Source organism: Herpailurus yagouaroundi, unplaced genomic scaffold, assembly GCF_014898765.1.
Source record: "Herpailurus yagouaroundi ecotype Mexico unplaced genomic scaffold, PumYag 165, whole genome shotgun sequence".
In the NCBI taxonomy this organism is placed as follows: Eukaryota; Metazoa; Chordata; class Mammalia; order Carnivora; family Felidae; genus Herpailurus; species Herpailurus yagouaroundi.
The window spans coordinates 10,704,694-10,724,971 of record NW_024412406.1 but is presented as its reverse complement, the minus strand read 5'-3'; the positions used below and the strand labels follow the sequence as shown (position 1 = coordinate 10,724,971).

Below are 20,278 nucleotides of genomic sequence, written 5' to 3'. Positions count from 1 at the left end.
ATTTCTCTTGTGCTACCTGGAAAGTCACAGTGCTTTATTCTGAAAATAGGAAGATGTTGAGGCAACTGGATATTGGAAATAGCACACATTGGGGGTGACAAAGGAATATAAAAACATATTTGGAAGTGCTGGCATTTTTTCGATTTTTACTTAAAATATAGTTAGTTAATACACAGTGTAGTGTTATTGTCCAGTGTACAATATAGTGATTCAACACTTTGTACAACACCCGGTGCTCATGGAAGTGTTGGTATTAAGATGTTAAAAGTTTTGAAAATTGATGAGATAACCCTTTTATAATGAATTGAATAAAGAAGGGAGGCACACAGTTAGCTGAAGGCACAACTAAAGGTAAGTAGCTGGTAGATGCCTGATAGCTGAAGGAGAGAAAAAAAAAATCAATTATTAGGCAGTAAAAAGAAAGGTAAGTTACAATTGGGGAATGAAGAGCTCTGGAATGGAATTTGAAATAATAGCCAATAATAGAAAAGGCTGTCTTCTAACTGAATGACACAGGAGAATGTTTTATCCTTGCCAACTGTTGCTGTCCTGATCCACAGCTCACCTCAACATGCACACTTCGAAGCCTTGTTGGATTCTTCAGGTGCTGACTGTGTTCCAGATAAAGCTTAAATTCCTCTTCCTTTCCTTAAACATGTCCTAGCATTTTTGTCATCACTGGCGTTTTCCTTATTACTTTCCCATGGCAAGCACTTGGTAAAGCTTACTGAGAAGTAGAAACACTCTATGGGGTGGCCATGGAGAGCAGCACTCAGATCTCCCTTAGAGAGACCCTGCAGTGAGGAGGGTACTTATCAGACAGCCTCTAGCTGGTGCAACTTCGGATCTGCTGTGGTGGTCACATCAAGGCCGCATTCTTCCCAGGATGCCCCCTCCAAAACAAAACGCAAACTGCTGTATCTTATGCCTTCTTATCCAGAAAGGTAGCCCTCTTGGGCCCTGGAAGCAACACAGATCACACTTGCAAACTGCTGCAGCCTATGTGCTGAGTGACACGGAGGAAAGCTACCATCTTGGAGAGAGCTCAGAGCAGGGAAGAGTTTTGCAGAAGGCCCAAGCTGTAATGCAGGCACCCCTGCCTCTTGGGCCATACGATCAGGCAGATCCTTTTGTGTTGGTGTTTGGTGTCAGTGGTGAGAAAAGATACAGTAGGGAGATCATGGCAAGCCCCAGTGGAAGAATCACAGTGCAGGTCCGTGGGGGATCTGAGGCAAGGCTATATCATCTGCAAAAGAGAATTGTCTATCTTTCTTTAAAAAAAAAAAGTTTATTTATTTTGGGGGGAGAGGGGCAGAGGGAGAGAGAAAATCATAAGCAGGCTCCATGCCGTCAGCACAGAGCCCAACACGGGGCTTGATCTCACGAACCTTGAGATCACCTGACCCGAAATCAAGAGCTGGACACTTAACTGATGAGCCACCTAAGAGCCCCTAGAATTGTTTATCTTTTGAGAAACAGTTCCTGGTAAGTTGCTTGACCTTGGTAGAAAAGGAATGCTTGACCATAGGACACCAAGGGACCAGTCATCTAGAATTTCCCATTATAAACTGGGTCTTGTGGAGCCTGCCAAAACAAAAATCAGAAGAGGTCAAAATAGTATACTGTAAGTTGGATACAGTATGTACAGAATCAAGCTGAGTGGAAGCAGGGGGCATGAGTAAGTTACCAGAACAGGTTGCCCAGACCCCCATATCTGTAGTGTTGCACTAGGACCCCTTCCCTAACTCTCACCTGTGGGAAGATTGGGGTTCTATACAACTAGCTGAAAAAGGAAGAAAAGCCTGCACTTGGTTTATAGATGGACAGGCTCAGTATGCGGGTGAAGCTGAAAATGAATGGAGGCTGCACTCAGGAGTGGTCTTGAAAGTCTCTAGAGAGGGAGAATCTTTCAGAGGGGCAGAGTTGTGAGTGGTAAACCTGGTCATCTATTTTGTGTGGAAGGAAAAGTGGTCTGAGGTAGGAATGCATGTAGACTTCTAGGTAATGGCCAACAACCTGGGCATCTAGTCAGAGGCCTGGAAGGAAAGAGACTGGAAGATTGGAGACCTGGAAGTTTAGGGTAGAGACGTGGGAATGAACACATGGGAATAGACAGGAAATGTAAAGAGTTTTGTGTTGCATGCCAATGCCTTCCATGGGAGAAGCACTGAAAACCCAAGCAGACAAAAGTACTCAGCCAGTTGATGTCAGCCCTCTTCCTTGTCAACCACCCCAGATCTGGAACAAGGGACATATGAATTTAGTGGCCTCAGTGGCAGAGATGGAGGTTATACATGGGCCCGCCAAGAAGGACTCAGGCTTATCAAGGCCAATTTAGCTACTTCTGCCTCTGAATGTCCAACCTGTCAGCAACAGAGACTAGTTCTTGAGAATACCAATAATTTGCTTGGTGCCGAGTTGACTATATATTGAGCCCCTTCCAGCCTGGAAGAGCCAGTGGTTTATCCTCTCTAGGGAGAGACTCTCTCAACCAGTATCACCACTAGCCAGGAACTTATAGAATACCTGATCACAGGCATGGAATTTCGCACGTCACGAGTGACCAGGGGACCTACTTCAGAGTGAACGAGATCCTAAAATGAGCCGTGACCATGGGATCCATTGGTCTTACTACATGCTGCATTACATATTAGATACTGCATACCTCTATTGTCTATGAGGAGCTAGCCTCACAGAGTGATGGAATGGTCTAAAGGCACAGCTCAAGTTCCAGTTTGGTGGTAGTGATCTGCAAAGGTGGAGTGGTGCCCTTCAGGATGCAGTATATTCACTAAATCAGCTTCTGTGTAGCACTATGCTCAGTAGGAAGAACCCATAGGCCTGGGAACTAAGAGGTGGAAGCAAGTGTACCTCACTCAACCTCATGTCCAATGACCTGTTCATGGTCTTTTTTCTTCCTGTCCCTGTAAGTCTGGGCTTTGCAGGGTGTCTAGTAGGGAAGTACTTTTGTAAGAGGACAAAATGAGAGTCCTGTTTAACTGCAAGTTTTGAGGAGGAAGAGGCTTTTCTATAATGGGGACAGTAGGAAAGATATGTGGAACACAGGTGGTCCATTGGGTGCTTTCTGGTACTCCACTGACCCTTTATGACTATGGATGCACACATTCAGCATCCCAGGTATGAGAAAGGCATGGTTTACCAAGATTCAGACCCTCCAGGAATGAAAGTTTAGGTCACACCACCAGGTAAACCACTAGAACCTGCCGCTAAGGTAGGTGAGGGGAATTTAGAATGGTTAGAGGAAAGGGAGAAGATAATCATTCACAGCCCCAAGACCTACTACAGTCTACTGCTACTGTGGACCTACTACAGGGCTCCTATTTGTCCCATTAACTCCCCTTTTCTAAGCTTTCCCTTAAGAAGAGAGCTCCCTAGGGGCGCCTGGGTGGCTCAGTCAGTTAAGTGACTCTTGATTTCTGCTCAGGTCATGATCTTTGAGGGTCGGTTGTGAGCTCGAGCCCTGTGTCAGGCTCTGCACTGAAAGAACGGAGCCTGCTTGGGATTCTTTCTCTCCCTCTTTCTCTGCCCCTCCCCTAATTGCATGTGTGCTCTCTCTGTCTCGCTCTCTCTCTCTCCCTCTCAAAAATAAACATTTTTTTGAAAAAAAGAATAAAGTTCTCTATGAAATGATATGGAAAACTCCCTAAGATCTATTAAATGCAAAAAACAAGGTACAGTATAGTGTGTGTAACATGGCTGTATTTTTATTTGTATGTATGTAAAAACCTGTAAAGATACAGAGAAAAATAAAGGGAAGCGGGTGGCAGTGCTCCCTGAAGAGCATTTTGATTTGCTTTTAATTTGAACCTTGAAATTGTACTACCTATTGATAATTGTAATCAATTTTGCATCTTAGCATGTTATTTTAAAAGTCAGTACTTTATACATGATTGCATAGACTGCTGGTTGGCGTATGACACAGTAATGTGTATAGTAGTGAGTGGACCTAATGAATTTTATGACCCTCAAAAACAGCGTCCCAAATGGAAAAAGACTGGGTAGTCCAGATGGCATGAGTGATTTCTGACTCACCAACTGATTGAATAATTCATAGGTTGTCTGCCTGGCTGTGGCAGAGTGGACATTTAGAAACCTCCAGCTGTATACTGGTGTATCATTCCTGCTGTGTTTGCTGGTCTGAAAAGTTTTCTACTTCTAGGAGGAAGTAGGCACCACCGTGTTTTTTCTTCTGTGTTACAGCCTAGGCTAAATTATGCCTCATTTCCACACCTCAGATCCATATGAAATACTCCTTTAGGACTGATACTTCATCAAAGTGCAGGTTCGAATCTCTTGGTGAACATTTTCAAAAGATGCTTGTTCAGGTTCCCCCCTCCCCTAGCAAAATCTCATCACATACATTCTGAGAGCATCCCCATGATCCTAATGTATTTCCCTGATGAAGAATCACTTATGTAGGGCAATTTCCAAAACTCCCCTCATGACAATCACCAGGGGTTACTTGTGAAATAATACACATGCCCAAGTGTCTCCCATGGTGAATTCTGATTTAGTGGGTTTCAGTTGGGGCTCAGGAATCAGAGTGTTCTTCAGGGAAACACTGTAGGGCAGGCAGTCCCTCCATGTGGACTACCTTATAGTCCATAAATTGATAAAACAAATTCAATGTTGCCTGACACCAGTGATCCTAATATAAGTTCATCTTTCTTGCATGGATTCTCTTTCAGAATGCTTTGATATTACAAATAATATTCTCCCATCATTTTAAAAGCAAAATTCAAAAGTACTATGTAAAAGCCTGTCTCCTGAGGATAAATGCACAGCAGACAGTGAATACTTACAAAATAAAACAAGCCATTAATGGGGTGGCCTTGCAATCTAGACCTTAACAAAAATCTGATAACTCTAGACCAAATCAGTTGGTGGCCAGGGACAATCTCCATTCGTTTCCCTAACATCTCTGGAGCATTGACTCAGGGAGTTATGCTATCTTTAGTGATCACTGGCTTTGAGAGGACTGTCTCCTTCATCCATCTTGAAGCAGCAGGGCACAGAGTCTGGGCTAAGATGGGAAGACCTGAGGGTTACCACACAGCAAAGGACCTCGAGCCCCAGCTCCTGAGGTTTCCAGACAGTTTAGAATTACCTGGCAAGTGTCATGTGGCCTTGGACTAGCTGGGCACTGTGGCAACTGGGCACACTGGCCTGCCCCCTGCTACTGATTATTGGTACCTGGATTAGCTGGGTTTTCTGTCACTCTTGGGAGTTTAGAGCAGTGTTGAGATAGGAGGGGCTTAGGGTTAAACACATGGGAAGAAAATGTGTCCAAATGAACCTGGGACCACGTCTTCTAGATTAAAAAAAAAAAAATTATATCCGTTAAGTGAAAAAAAAATCTCTTATGAGCAAATGGTTTAGAGAAGACTGAATCGTACATATCTTAAGAGCCATTCTGCCCAATCGCTAACTGAATTTTACTAAAAAAAAATCTGTAGTCTTTATAGTCAGTTTCACACTGGCTATAATGTGTATATTTTTTCTTTGATTAGAGTCTCAGGGGGCTGGCTGTATGCAAGGGCCGTTTTAGTTTGTGGTTCTTTTTCACCTTCAAGGCCAAGATTTATCATTTTCCTCAAAATTTATCATTCTTTAGATTGTCCCATGTTAATGTCATCATTATTTAAAAGACATTAAAGTGTTTTCAGTTACTTTACTCCTGCGAATGTAGTCTTCAGGTTTTCCTTCTGTTCATTTGCTATATATATGTTATATATATCATATAGTATATATACTATATATATAATATATATTATGTAATATATATTTAATTACATGTAATAATCATGTAATGTACAGTCCACTGAGGGGGGTGTGGATAGATAGTAAGTTAATGTATCATTGAAAATCGCTGTAATATAGAAGAAAAAGTAATGCTATGGAAAGGAATGTCAAGCAATACTTTCATTTAGATTGCAGGGTCAGGAAAGGCCTCCCCACCCATCTACCCATCCATCATACCAATAGATACTGCTCAGATGCTTCTCTAACAAAGTGACATTTAAGCTAAGCTCTGAAGAACGAGTAGGAAATAGCCTGGAAAATACATAGGAGATCAGCTGGAGAAGAGGAAATAACTGTGAGGTAGAACAGAGCTTGGCACATAGAAGGAACTGAAGTGGGAAAATATGCTGAGGCTCACTGAGCAAAGGAGAGGATCTTGGTGAGAGATGATAGTGGGGAGGGAGGCAGGAATGAGGGCATATTTGTGATCTTATTCTAAGAGGTCAGTAAGAAATGACGACTGTTTTGTCACTTACGCCATAGTTGGAGGTAAGGCAGAGAAAAAAAAAAGAGGAAGAAGGGTAGTGCTGGAAAGAAAAATACGAAATTAGTGCTAAATGCCAACCTCTCCTTGTTCATTCTGATACACACCCTGAAGCAAGATGTGACCCCCTCTTCTAGAGAACGGTGTTTTTCAATCTTGAGAGATGTACAAATAGCTTTTGAAGGAAAAAAAAAATTTATCCAGATCTTCTTCCCATGGTGGTTTAAATTATTTTTATTTGAATGTGTGATCATTGCATATGTATACTTAAATATGTAAACCACAAAGTATACTTCTGTATGCTTAGTTTATTTACAACATAAAACAACATAAGTTGAAAGCGTTACTGAAATTAACAACCTGAATTTAATGTGACAGGTGATGTTTTGATGAATTGAAACTAATGCTTACATTTTAAAAAATTATAGCCATGCCCACAGAGACATAGCTTCTCCTGATTCAGCACATGGTGATGCCTTTGAGGACTCCTGTATGGGATCTATTAGGAAGCCTTTCTTTGTACGGTGTACTGGCATGCCATTTGACTATTGCTTGGTAGAAGTGTATCATTTACAACTAGGTCTGCCTCTCTTCTCATTAGTCATAAACAAAGTAGAAAGACTCAGTGCCAAAGTTAGCCTAAACGTTAATACAAGATCAGCAACAGTCCATGGAGATGGAAAAATCTGGAATTACTAGACCCCTTAGAATACATGGGTTAACTCCCACGGGCATGTAGACTTCTGTTTGGAAGACAGTTCTATATGAGAGTGGGTTATTCCCAGAGTCTTCCTAGAGGAAACTATTCCTTCTCACAGAGCCATGGGGACAGGATGAATTGTTTCTTTTAACAGTCTCCAAAGGGATCTTTGGAATCCAAGGTTTGGTGGAGTCAAGAGGGATCATTAAGTTTTGAGCCTAAGGAGAGACCAACTGGGGTGTCGTCAACAAGTGCCCGTGGTTCCTGTTTACGGCAAGGAAGACAAGATCAGAAAGAGGCAATCCAGAGGTCTCTGCCTCCCTGGCCTTGTGGGTGAAAAGGCTTCTAGCACTAGCTTCCCAAGTCAGGTACACAAACCCATCCATTGGAGTGTGGGAAGAAAATATTAAGGGTCCTGGGAAAGCTTAGCTCTGCCCTCAGGCACATAAAGAACAGCTTTCAAAGAAATGTGAGTGGGGACTCTAAAACTGAGCACTCAACAGTTTGTATAATTTTCCAAATGCAAAGAAGAGCCGGTAAAATAAATGTGCATTTCCTGACAAGGCAGAAGATGATGTAGTAAATTGATCAGGTTAATATAGGTGGAATGTCAACTAAAGTTTACTGTTGGAAGTTGTCACAAGTCTTCCCATCCATCAGCAGTGGCGTAGATGACACAAGGGCAGGGACTGGATGGAAGATGTGGTTGAATTCCAGACGATTAGTTAGAGCCAAGATTGAGTCCGCGCTGGGGAGGGGAGACCGCCACACGCTGACTGCGCCTGGCCATGCTGGAGGGACCGGCCATGCATGACCTCAGACATAAACCCTCCAGCACATGCAGCAAGGCCAGAGCTCAAGTTCCAAAGATCCACCTGGACAAGATACCTCAGGGAGGCCAGTGAGGACAAGAGGCTGATTGTCAAGTCAGATGTCCCTTTTCTTGAGGTCGGGTGAAAACTAAGGCACCAGAACACTAGACCCATTCCCCGCCCCCACGCACACCACCAGAGAGAGGGATAATGGAGAATGAGTATTTACCTCAGAGAGACTTGTATTATATGGCAGGTGCCTGAATTACCAGGAAAGGGACAAAATTAATAGGAAATGGGTGGAAATGGGTCTCTTATTTAGTTATTCCACCATCAGTGGAAATGAATGCAGAAATATGCAACTGAGAAGAGGGAGTAAAGACAAAAACATAAATCAGGGCACAAAAGGCTGCATATGTGATATATATTTATATCACTTTAACACTAAGAATCAGGCCTTGTTTTAAGGGCCTCTATTTAAATTGTTCTGTAATTTATGGACTGTCCAGGTGAAAATTATCCAAGTGCCAGCTGATAGTACACTTTAAATACTACCCTGGACATTGAAAAGGTATTTCCCCGGCTGGCAGCCAGAAACATCAGAATCTGGAGCACAACTCCTGCGTATTGTCATTTTAAGAGGCCCAGACGGAAGGAGAACCACAATGTGCTAGAGTGAGGTTAAATTTCTCTGCCCTAAAATGAAAAAACAAGGCTTCCGTTCTCAGCCTTTTAATCTTCCTGTGTTTCCATATAGTTTTGTCATTTAATTCTTACAACCACCCCTGAGGGGCTACTATTATCATCCTGATTTTTATAGAGGAAATGGAAGCTTAAAGAGGTCCCCCAGCGGGGCCTTGATTGAGCAGGGCTTCAAACCCAGGTGGCTGGTTCCTAGCCCACACAGGCACACGTCACCCCTGCACCCCACTGCTTCCCCCACGCTTTCTGCTTCTGTGTCCATTACCAATGTGATTTGTGTCAGGGCAATTGAAACCTAAAGAGTCCTGTTAGCAAAGCTAGAGACGTGGTTATTGCCAAGTGCAGATGATCAGCCAAGGTGAGCACTAACGTGGACGGATTATGAGCTTTGCTGAAGACCTGACGGACTGGGAAATGACTAGGGGCCAGTGGTAAAGTCAGAGCCACTCACTTCTGGTGCATGGGGTAATGCATGTGGTAATTAGTTATTTATGTGTCCACGTTCTTCATTTAGAAAATCTGTATATAGTTACTTTCCAGGAGCTGTCACCTGTGCCCTGTATCATTGTATCCTTAATAGGAATTTCTGCGGCTTGTCATTTGGTCCCTTCCATGTCCCAAGAGGGGAGTGTCTTAGTAACGAGGAGTGAAGGGATGGAACCAAGTGAGGTCTTCAAGTGCTCTGGTAACATTTGGACATTCCCAACAGACAGCAGTGGAAAACTCAACATTTGCCAAATTTCCAAATTGTGTTTATCAGTCAGGTTTCCCTCCATCCCCGCCCCCACCCCCCCACTCCGGCTTTGCAAAGTTTTCTTTCCTGAGCAAAGTTACCACCAACAGCAGTTTATGATAACAGTGAGATGCAAACGGTACACATGTAAAACTTTGGACTACAGAATTTAAAGCTTTTAAAGCTATAGCGTTAAAGCAAATAGACTGGGAATACTTAAGAACGTCTCATTATAACTCTCCTCCTGATAGAGTCTATTTGTATCCCTGGTTTTAGCCTTAGCAGACTTGGAGGGAGTGGTGAAAGATGAACGGGCAGTGCTCAGCCACAAGGGGAGAAAAACGTCATCCGGGCCCCAGAATAGCAACAGCAATAAATATGGTCATGTCGCTCTTCTGCTGAGGCCGAAACGACAGACAGGATCACATTTGCAGCACCAAGCAGGCCTCCTGGCGATGGGGGGCTGGCTCAGGAGTTGGGAGGAGACATGTACAAAAGCTGATGCTGACTGAGAGGCTTGATTTTGGAGCTGTGATTTAGCACACGACATGAGAGGGCACAGAACCCACCACAGAGCTAGACGGGGCCCTGCAGCCTTCTGGCCCCAGGGGACTAAGTTCTAAATCAGCTTTTAGGACAGCTGGCTCAGGACTCTTGAGAGCTGAGCCGTGAACTTCCTTGCACGTCTGCCTGAGAACTTGCTGTTATCTGCAGCTGCCACAGCCATCAAGGCACCTGTGTAACGAGGAAGGTGAAAAAGAGGGCTCTTGTTGGTCATCGGTTATTTGAGGAGGGCCCATCGGATTTCAGCTACTTCATTGTACGGAATCAGCACCTTCGCTCTGGGAAAGTCTGGGAGGAAGGGGCGTCTCCCTCCCTCTAAAGCTACTCAAGTCTCCTATCCAGACCAAGTTTCTGGGCTCTCGACATTTCTGGGACTCATGGCGCTTCATCTTCATCTGTCCCACTTCGTGTGTATTTCAGTGTCATATACTATATGGTCATTTCTCCGAGTGCTTGTGATCTTACTATCTTCATATCGTTTTGCCACTTGGAATTGGCAAAACTGGGCTTTTAGGTTGCAGAACTTGCATGGAACACTAGTCTTTTAGGTTGAAAAGTTGACATACACATCTTTTTGGAACCCAAAGTATCACCTGAATTTGACCAGTTTTTTTTTTTCTTTCTATTAAACTGCCATGCCCTAAAAGGATGTAATTCCTTCTAAAGCCAAGCTCCTTTTCTCTGTGAGGCTCACTGGTCTCCCCAACCAGTCCCCAATGTCACTTAGGGAGTTGTTGTAAACAGGTTCGTTGTGGTCACGTCACCCATTTCTCTCACGCAGCTTTAATAAGTACAGATTCAATTCCATGCTGTCATTCGTCTCAGTTATATGCTTAGGATTTAAATTAATCTTTTCTCTATGAACCAGAATATTGCTTTTATCTGAAAAAAAAAAAGGCATGTAAAAATTAAAGCAAATGCTCCTTTAGACTTTGCTATCTCCATGTAAGATTCCACACTTTATTCTATTGTCACTATTATCTTATTCTTCTTTAGGATCTTGTTAAGATCAACAAGATAAATGAAGTCATTTCTGTAGCATTAGCTCTTATGTTTGTTCTCCCAGCATCCCTGGTGACATTGGGTGGTTAAGAAGAAAGTCATTCCATTGTGTTGGAGTTGGTGCCAAAGGAACATAGACGACTATTTGGTGCCCAGGATACGCTGCTGCCCAGAACCTTATCTTGTCCTATTTATACATTAACAAAGCAAAATCTTACTTAGAGCAATCCTTGCAACATTAGCATTTTCTTTCTTTAAAGCTTATGTCTCTGAGTTTTTATGCCATTTTTCTCATGTGGCCAGAGACAGTGTAGGCATAAATTAACTTCTCCACTTATTATTTAGTGACTGAAAGAACACAAAAGGGAGGGTATTGGAAAAATAAATTCCAATGTATTATTGAATATTCTAATTTGAATTACAAAGATAAGCGCTGAATGATCTTACATCCCTGGAAAGATTCCTTTAAACATAAAAAGAGAATGATAAGGTGTTTGGGAAGGCTACCTGAGGCACTTATTGGGAAATGGGGAGAAAAAGTCACTTTCCACTGAGAGAATGGCATTCTGCCGTGAAAGGGTAAACAGTACACAAGCACATTGTAAATTGGTAAGAAAACTCTTAACTTTAGGAAAGATAACTAGTACAAAGCTGTAATTTCAGAGCCAAGCTGTAAGTATCTTGTAGGGAACATGCTTTTTTCTAAGACTGTGTCTGAGTATCCTAGAGGCTTTTAGAGCTACAAACATTTATAAATAGACCTTTTTATTATTGTCATTAATGAAAGAAACATTAGTGATATTATCCAAATACTAGTTAAGCACACTGGGAAGCGACTCCTTTTTTTCTCCTTGACCTCTCTTACCTTCATATTATAATTGATGTTTGCCTAATATGATTAATACAATCATCAAAATGTTCTTCTAGTGATCTACTCCAGTGGCTAGCATCAAGTCTAGAAATGAACTTGTGTAGATCTATGCGTAGTACCTAAGTATTTTATTGTTATTTCTTTCATTGGAAATATTTAATTTCCACCTAATGCTGATGTTTTAATATGTATTTGTGAAGTGTAAACAGCTAAAATTTACATGAAATTATTAGAGAGAATTGCCAAAAATGAAGTTCCAAGTTTCAGCCAATGTGGCAGCGAAACTCCTCTGACTGGAGAGGTAACATTTACCCAGCGTGTTAAAAAAATACCGGTTACTTTTACCATCCTATCACTATTCTAATTCTTATATATCCTATGCAAAAAATTGTGTTAAATACTTAACATTTTATAAGTCACAATTAATCCTCAATCTATCCCAATGAAAGTGATATGATTGTTTTTCCTGGTTTATAAGTGAGGAAGCTATGCCCATGATCACATAGCTGGTGAGCGGTGGAGCAAGGATTTGTTTCCTGCTCTGACTTTAGAGTCCGAGCTCTTAACTGCTATGCTGTGGTCTGCAGTGGGGGGTGGCACTAAATTAAAGTGGACAAGTTACACAGTGAAGTATAACTGCAGGCACCACACCCATACAATGAGAGGATCCCATGATAGATATGGGATCGCTATGTCCAAATCCTTCATTGGACAGTCAAGAAATGGACCGAAGTCAGACTGTGATGTAATTAACAATGGAGGGCTCTTGGGTTGGCCCGTATCTTGGCTGAGGCAAGTGGGGAGCCTCTTGGAAGATGTGGGGTGGCATAGGATGTGCATAGGATTTAGAGCTGGAAGCCTTTAGTTCCTGCCTACCAATGATCAGTGAGGTGGTATACGTCATATCTCAGTGCTGATTCCTTATCTCTAAAAGGGGGATTGTTGGGAAAATCAAATGAATACTGTTTTTAAGGCACTTTGTAAACTTTTGAAAGATATTAGATACTATTAGAGGAGTGTTGGTAGAAATTTGTAATAAGTGTTTAGTTTTAAGAGCATAGTTTTTCCGTCCTGTTATTCCCCATTGTTTTCTATGAACTCTAAACAATCCTGGACAAAAAATTCCTGAGCTAAAACAGTTGGTGACTGAAGGAATAGGTAATATTTGCATATGAGGCTAGAGAAATCAGAGCTGATGATGCTGTGGTTGTCCCTCATATACTGAGGCTGCCTCTTGTAGTGGCATGAACATGATCTCTAGACCAGACTTCTGGGGTCAATAGTGTGGGTTTGGGAAATTTTGTGACCTGTCTATGTCTCAATATCCTCATCTATAAAATGGGGATGATATTTCTCCCTGTCTTAAGGGATTTTGCAAGTGTTAAATACAATCTACACGTAAGTGCTTGAAACAGTTCCTGGCACACAGTAAACACTCCAAAAAATATTAGCAACCATGTAAGACAAATACATCTTTCTTCAAAGTATATATTAGTCCATATTCATGTGTTTATTCTGAAGTGTATACCATTCATCACAGAGATAGATGAGATAGATGAGAGGGTGAACAGATATCTCAAATTTTTTCCACCAGAAATATGGCTCAAAGTGAGTTCTCTACTCAAAAATAAAGAACTTAGTGCATTAACATTAGTAGCCATTCTTTGAGGGACTAGAAAATTAATCAAATTATTATAAGTCTACAGTATTAGAGGCTTATATTAGCCTCCTGAATTAATAAGTTGCACTTGGTATTGAATATGATTATTTGCTCTGGGATGCAAGAAAGACCAGAGGCAACATTTTAGAGTTTCAGAAGCAAGTTTGGGCTATTCTAAGGTCACTGGGACTTTTGCTCAGAAGCCTGCAGTAGGTAATCTGCATTTTTGGAGAGGAAGGTGGAGGTGTCTTGGCATCTTGGGCCTATAAACTATAACTGGTAACTTGGCACCATGGTTTTACCAGACTGTTTTGTGGAAGTAGTTTCAAATTATTTGCCTTTTTTCCCCAGATACCATAAGTCAGGCTTTGACTTCCATACCCTGTTCTTTATAAATTTTACAGATGGGGCAAAGCAGGGATGGAGAACCCTTCATTGGGTTGGAACCGTTCATCAATTTTATACTGAATTGGTAGTTCTTAAACCCTACCGGCATCAGAGAAACCTGGAGGGCTTAAAAAAAAATTTTTTTTTCTTAAGTTTATTTATTTTTGAGACAGAGAGAGACAGAGCATGAACAGGGGAGGGTCAGAGAGAGAGGGAGACACAGAATCGGAAGCAGGCTCCAGGCTCTGAGCCATCAGCCCAGAGCCCGACGCGGGGCTCGAACTCATGGACCGCGAGATCATGACCTGAGCTGAAGTCGGACGCTTAACCGACTGCGCCACCCAGGCGCCCCTGGAGGCCTTTTTAAAACACCAGTTGCTCCAGAGTTTCTGATTCAGTAGAATGGGTAGCAAGTTGCCAAGTGAGGTTGATCTGTCAGGGGTTCACACTTTGAGAACCACTATGATAAATCAAGTACAGGAGTCACATTGATTAGAGCTCTGGTCAACTAGCCAGAATTATTGCAGTTCTTTTACCAAATCAATGTACTCCATGAGCCATCTCTTAGCCCATTCAATTAGATAATTAGGAGTCCTGCAGATGCTTGAGAATGTTAGACAACAGGATTTATTCACGTTTGAAAAAAAAAAATCTCAAAAATAATTTCTAAATAAGGACTTCCCCTCCTTTTTTCTTATGCTCACACCAATTACAAATTCTATGCAATTCACATGGGTCAGATAACTGGCATGGGTCAAAGCAGAGGAGGGGAAGTAGCTTCTGGGTGCTTAGTATGAAGGTTGCTATTATCAGGAGGAAGTGGAGACAATGCTGTTTTTCTACATATGAGTAAAAGATTTTCTTCTGATTTTGGAAAATTTGATTTTGAATGAGATAGCTTAATTAGTTAAATGTACTCTCCTGGGAATACCACCATTTCTGTTTTCTAATTTGCAAAGCAAAAAAAAAAAAAAAAAAAAAAAAAAAAAGACTATTCTTAAAAAAATAGAGACCTCTTGTGGTCATTCATAAAAGTACTTTAAAAAACAGAAACCTAGAGTATTAACAATTTGTCAAAAGGTTTCAAGATCTCTGGCTTAGTTGATATACGTTAAAATAATATATAATATATATTATATATTATATATTATATATATATATATACACACACATATACGTATATTACCTAATACCTGCCAAAATAGATGACTGGTAGGACCTTGAATAATAGTAACTTTTATAAATATATACATCATTCCTTCATGACAGTTCTTTATGATAAATCAAGACTTGATTGAAGCAGAGGACACCAAAGGGACATATTATAACTGTCTAGCACAAGGACTTTTCCCAAACTGGTTATATCTGCATAGCCAGAATATCTGGAGGATTTTTATCGTAATTGTATAGGTCAGGTGACTCAGGCACGGAGAGGTTATGTGATCTATTATTTCTAACATTAATCAAATTCACTTTCACTTCATTCTTTAAAATATTTAAATGAATAAAGAACTTCAGTACATATTAACATAAAGGCAGTTCACTTTAGAGTCATGAGTTCAGAGTCAGAGTTCAGAGTCAGGATCCACAGTCCAGATTTGTAAATATCAAATTCTGTCAAATAAAGTTAGCTTTACACAGAATTTCTAGAGCAGTAAACCAAACATGCTACAATTTATTATTAATTATTATTTTTTGTTGTCATTATTTGCTGCTCGTGGTGGCGGTGATGGCTAGCTACTATTTTTTTCTATTAATTAAAAAACAGTTTGGATGGGGCACTTGGGTGGCTCAGTTGGTTGAGTGTCTCCCTTGATTTTGGCTCAGGTCATGTCTTGTGATTCGTGAGATGGAGCCAGTGTAAGGCTCTGTTGTGACAGGGTGGAGCCTGCTTGAGATGTTATCTCCCCCTTTCTCTGCCCCTCCCTAGCTCTTTCTCTCAAAATAAGTAAATAAATATTTAATAAATTTTTAAAAAGCAGTTTGGAGCATTTTTTAATGTACCAAGCACTATTTAGGGTTCCTAGGGATACCAAGGCTCAAAATGCAACACAGAAGGAAGATATGTAAACAGTAATTTAATATGACAGTTTATGCTTTAATAGAAGTATGTGTAACTGTGGGGCTAATCTTCAAGAAGGTGACTGTATTTTCCTCAAAGTCTATCACAGGCTGTGTAAAGCTTGAAAGTCCACAACTTTGGCTTAAAGCTAGCATAATGTAGTAGAAAATAATACCTTGATGAGTAATCAGAAAAGTCACATTTGAGTTATAGTTCTTTCACTTACTATAGGATTTTGGACTAGTCTCTCAGTCGCTAAACTTATTTCCTCAATTATAAATTAGGGGCAGTAGCTGCCTTACAGGCTATGATGGGGATCAAATGAAACTGTAAGAAAGTGTCTGTGATCTTTAATGCAAAAAAATTCTACATTTTGCCTTTTGTTTAGAAGGTATTATTAGTATTAAACACCAATGCAGTATTCAATTCACTCAGTGTTTACTGTGTTTCATGGTTGTGCTGCTGGGAAGATGTGCTAGAGAAAGTGCTCATTGTTTGAAAGTGGGCTGATAGATGCATGCATATCTACTTATTCCCTAAACACAGTGAAAAGAATGAAAAGGAAGTAGGGAGTGATTGTCTGAGAAGTGGAGAAGGAAGCAGAACTAAAGCCGGTTGGGAAAGGTACCAAGTACAAATTAACATACAAATGTATGCATTCACAAATATACTTAGAGTTCTCCTGATCAAGACAGTTTATTAAATATTAAATATGTGCATTCAGTGGTGTGCTGGTAAATATTTAAAAACCAACTTTCTTGAAAAAAAAAACACATTATATATACTACTTGCTGATTTCTGTAGTGTCAGTACCCCTACCATGACTAATTTCAAGTTACTAACATGACATCCCTGAACAGGGAGTTAGGAAGGGATGCATTGTAGCACACCCTTATATATGATTTCCATCACAGATATAAGAGACATAAATAAACTCAAGAGTATAAATAATAACAAAATAGGAGTTTTGAGTTCTTGTTAGCTTTATTTTAAAAATCATTCGTTTAAATGCAGTTCAATTTTACATAATTTTTAGAAATGGCTGGGTTGAACATCCAGCTTGTAAAATTCCTGAAAATGTAACCATCAGCTCTCAAGAGCCTGTATGAGCCAGAGGCGGCATAACAATGGATATACTGGTAATTGCACTACTATGGTACTAGTTACCGTAAAGATCATCACCTCTTCTGGGAAGACCATCTGTATGAGGTGCCTTGTCTGTATTCCTACCATAATCTCCTAAATATCAAAGCAATTACCACATATGTTGAAATCTCATTTCTCTTCCTCACACTTGAGTTCCCAGTGACTATGAGTTTGAACTCCTTGTCTTCTGTATCTAGCACAGTCCCTTGTTCCTGGGACAAGATCAACAATGCATATTGAAGAGATAAATTGACCTTTATCTGGCTGCTGTTCTCCAGGAACCCACGATCTATTATTATGGACACACAGCTGCAGAATACATACACAATTTAGTCAAATCTCTGAATAAACAAGTGAATGGATAATAAATTTTTCATATAACCTACAAGTGGATTTTAGTGGGATGGAAAATAACAGGAATTATGGATCAATGAGTAAAGATATAACAGTTTTTTTCCTACCCCTAGCATGATTAAAACAGAACAAAACCCCCAAACACCACCATGTTTCCTTATCTTGTTTACTTAATGATGTTGTTTTAATGTTCACATCTTTAAGAGGTAAAAGCAACACATATCTGTTTATAGAAAAATTACTATATGTAGAAGCATAAAGACATAAAAGCCATCTGTATTTTACAAGATTGATATATTCTTGAGGATGGGTTAAGGCAATAGCACCTGGTAATCACAAAAAATTACAATGGCTTAGCTAATAATTGGAGGTTTGCAGACTGAGGTTGGTGTGGTGGTTGGTTCTGCTCCCAGGTCCTTAGGGGCTCAATTACCCTGCAGCTCATGGCTTTGGTCATCCCTGGGATGTGGTCCCATCCCTCATGGTCCAAATCAGCATTCACCCTCGCAGAAGCAGGATGGGATAAAGAAGAAGAGGCACAGGACTAACAGTTTTCTTAAGAAAACTTCCCATAATTTGACCTATGGGATGTCCATTACATCCCATTTATTAGAATGTAGTCATAAAGTCACATTTAGGTGCGATGGAACCTGGGACATGCAGTCTTTATTCTCAGCAGCTATGTGCTTAGCTAAAATTTCTATTACCACTGACGAAAGAGAAAGTAGACTTTTAGGGCCATCTGCTGGGATTTGCTAAAAGTTACTTCCTTAGTTACACTGAAAATAGAAGAATAGCTAGGTTAGAAGTTATGCCCATTTTCAAGGTTTCTGATGCATATGTATGAATTTCCCTTCAGAAGCTATGTATACATTTGTACTCCCAAAGACATCTATGAATACTTAACATTAAACACCCACACAGTAATGGATCAGTTCATTCAGTGTTTGCTATATGGCTTTGTGGAAGATACGATAGAGAAAGTACTTCGTGTTTGACAGACCTGAGATTTATTGTGAGAATGCTTTCAGCAGCAAGTGACAAAAGAGCTGCCAAGAGTGTTGATTCTATTCAGATAGTGAGGCGAGTGAATTAAAGAAAGGTAACTGTATAGTATTTGTTGGAAACTGAAGTTGAAGAATTTAAAAGGAAGTTTTTTCTGAAGAGGAATGGAAATGGAGGATTATATAGGTAGTTGTAAAAATTTTGAAAGTATATTATGTCCTCTTAATCTCATGGAGGAGGTTTCCACATATACTTTCATCAACCGCTATATTCCTGGCAATATCCTAAGTGCTTTATATACATTCTCTTACTAAATTCCCACAGCAGCCATATATTTTTATATATCCATATTTTACACATGACAAAGCGAAGTCTCAGGAGAGGTCAAGTTAGGGGTGGAGTCAGAATTTAAACCTCACTCTGTCTCATTTCAAAGTCTTACTTTTCCTTCTTCTACTATAAAGAGTGAACTGATTAAAAAAAAACAAACAAACAAGTTTGGTAAGGGTCATTTTGCATATTGAATTAACATATTAATTAATTTATTAACCCATAGCTTATATCCATAAAAAGACATTTTAAAATCTTTAAAAATTATAAAAGAATTATAGAGAACAACAGTGAAATGTTGTAAAGGGGAGGAAAGACCTCATGAGATTTTGTCTTTCCTTTTTGACCTGAGTTGCATACTTGCCTCTCTTTTCTTATAGAACCTTGTGTTCATTCTAAGGCTGACAGTTCTCATCTCTATTGTGTTGTCTATTTATATTGTTGTCTCTGCCACCAGACATTTCTTGAGTGCCCGGTCTTTGTATTCTTAGAGCCTACTGCATTGCTTGGAATGTAGTAGGTGTTCAGTAAGGATTTACTGAATGAGTTATACAAACATTCATTTTATGGTCATATTAACACATTGGCTAATGGAGAATTTTTATTAATTTAATATTATACCAAATTTTAAGAGGTCTACAATGATAACTAGTATAAAATTATGGTTTTCACTCTGGCTATGAAGAGGATATTATAAAGCAACCGAACTTGTGAATATTATTGTCTACATCATGTCAGGCTATTTTGAGGGTTCAACATTGTATTTACTTATTTGTCAGGAAAACCTTATGGGTTAAAGAGAATTATCACCTCCACTTCAAAAACCAGTACATGAACCCGGGTAGCTCTGCTTTAAAAATTCTGTTTAACAACTAGGCTGTTTTAAGTCGTCGTTGGTTATGAGATCTATTATCATTTATTATTATTCCTTTGCATGACTCCATAAGAGCATCTTCTAATGAAAACTCACGGATCTTCACCCTGTTTTGTCCACCAGAGCTTCCTTTCCGCTTGGGGCACAAACCCTCCAAGAGGAAACCTAAGTATTCTAGGAAGTTGCTGCTTTTATACGTGAGCAACCTCTACTCCACCCTACCAAACCAATGAGTAATTTGCACTCGACATTATTCATTACTAACCTTAGTATACAGGGACTCTAATTTTAGATTATTTCCCCAAACACATCCACTTGCGCCTTCCATGTGTCTTCCACACGCCAGAGACTTCCAGGCGCGCAGACACGCCCGCATCTCGGCGGACGCGGCGCTGCAGCTTTCTTGCCGGTGAAACTACACTTCCCAGTGGTCTGTTCGTCCGCGCGAACCCATCTTTCCCGGATCCGGGCGGCAACTCGGAAAAACTAACGACGCTTTGCGGGGCAGTGTGGGTGGGAGAAATAAAGGGCCGACGGGCAAGGCCCTACTGTACTCGCGCACCCCAAAATGGCTCGGAAGCAGGACGAGCAGAGAGGGGGCGCGCCCTTGATGGCGGAAGGCAAGTCGGACGCGGAGGTTAGGCTCATTCTGTACCACTGGACACATTCTTTCAGCTCTCAAAAGGTAATTACAGGCCTCTGCTGGGGCGGGCGGCGCGGCTCGGGTTTCAGCACCGGGACAGCTCCCTCAGGGCTCTCTCGGGTACTC

General features: G+C 40.7%; 1 protein-coding gene across 5 annotated transcripts in view; it reads left to right on the top strand.

Moving 5' to 3' along the window:
* GDAP1 (ganglioside induced differentiation associated protein 1) overlaps positions 1-20,278 on the top strand; it is a 46,891-nt gene that overhangs the window by 6,746 nt on the left and 19,867 nt on the right. Inside the window, exon 1 of one of the 5 annotated variants that reach the window (XM_040487565.1) lies at positions 19,984-20,194. The exons of 3 other annotated variants lie outside the window; for them this stretch is intronic. In XM_040487565.1, the coding sequence (XP_040343499.1) occupies positions 20,078-20,194 (117 nt within the window). In that variant the 5' untranslated portion in view covers positions 19,984-20,077. Of the gene's footprint in view, positions 1-19,983; positions 20,195-20,278 lie in introns of those variants that run through there. One more of the 5 variants, XM_040487568.1, reaches the window with a different exon arrangement.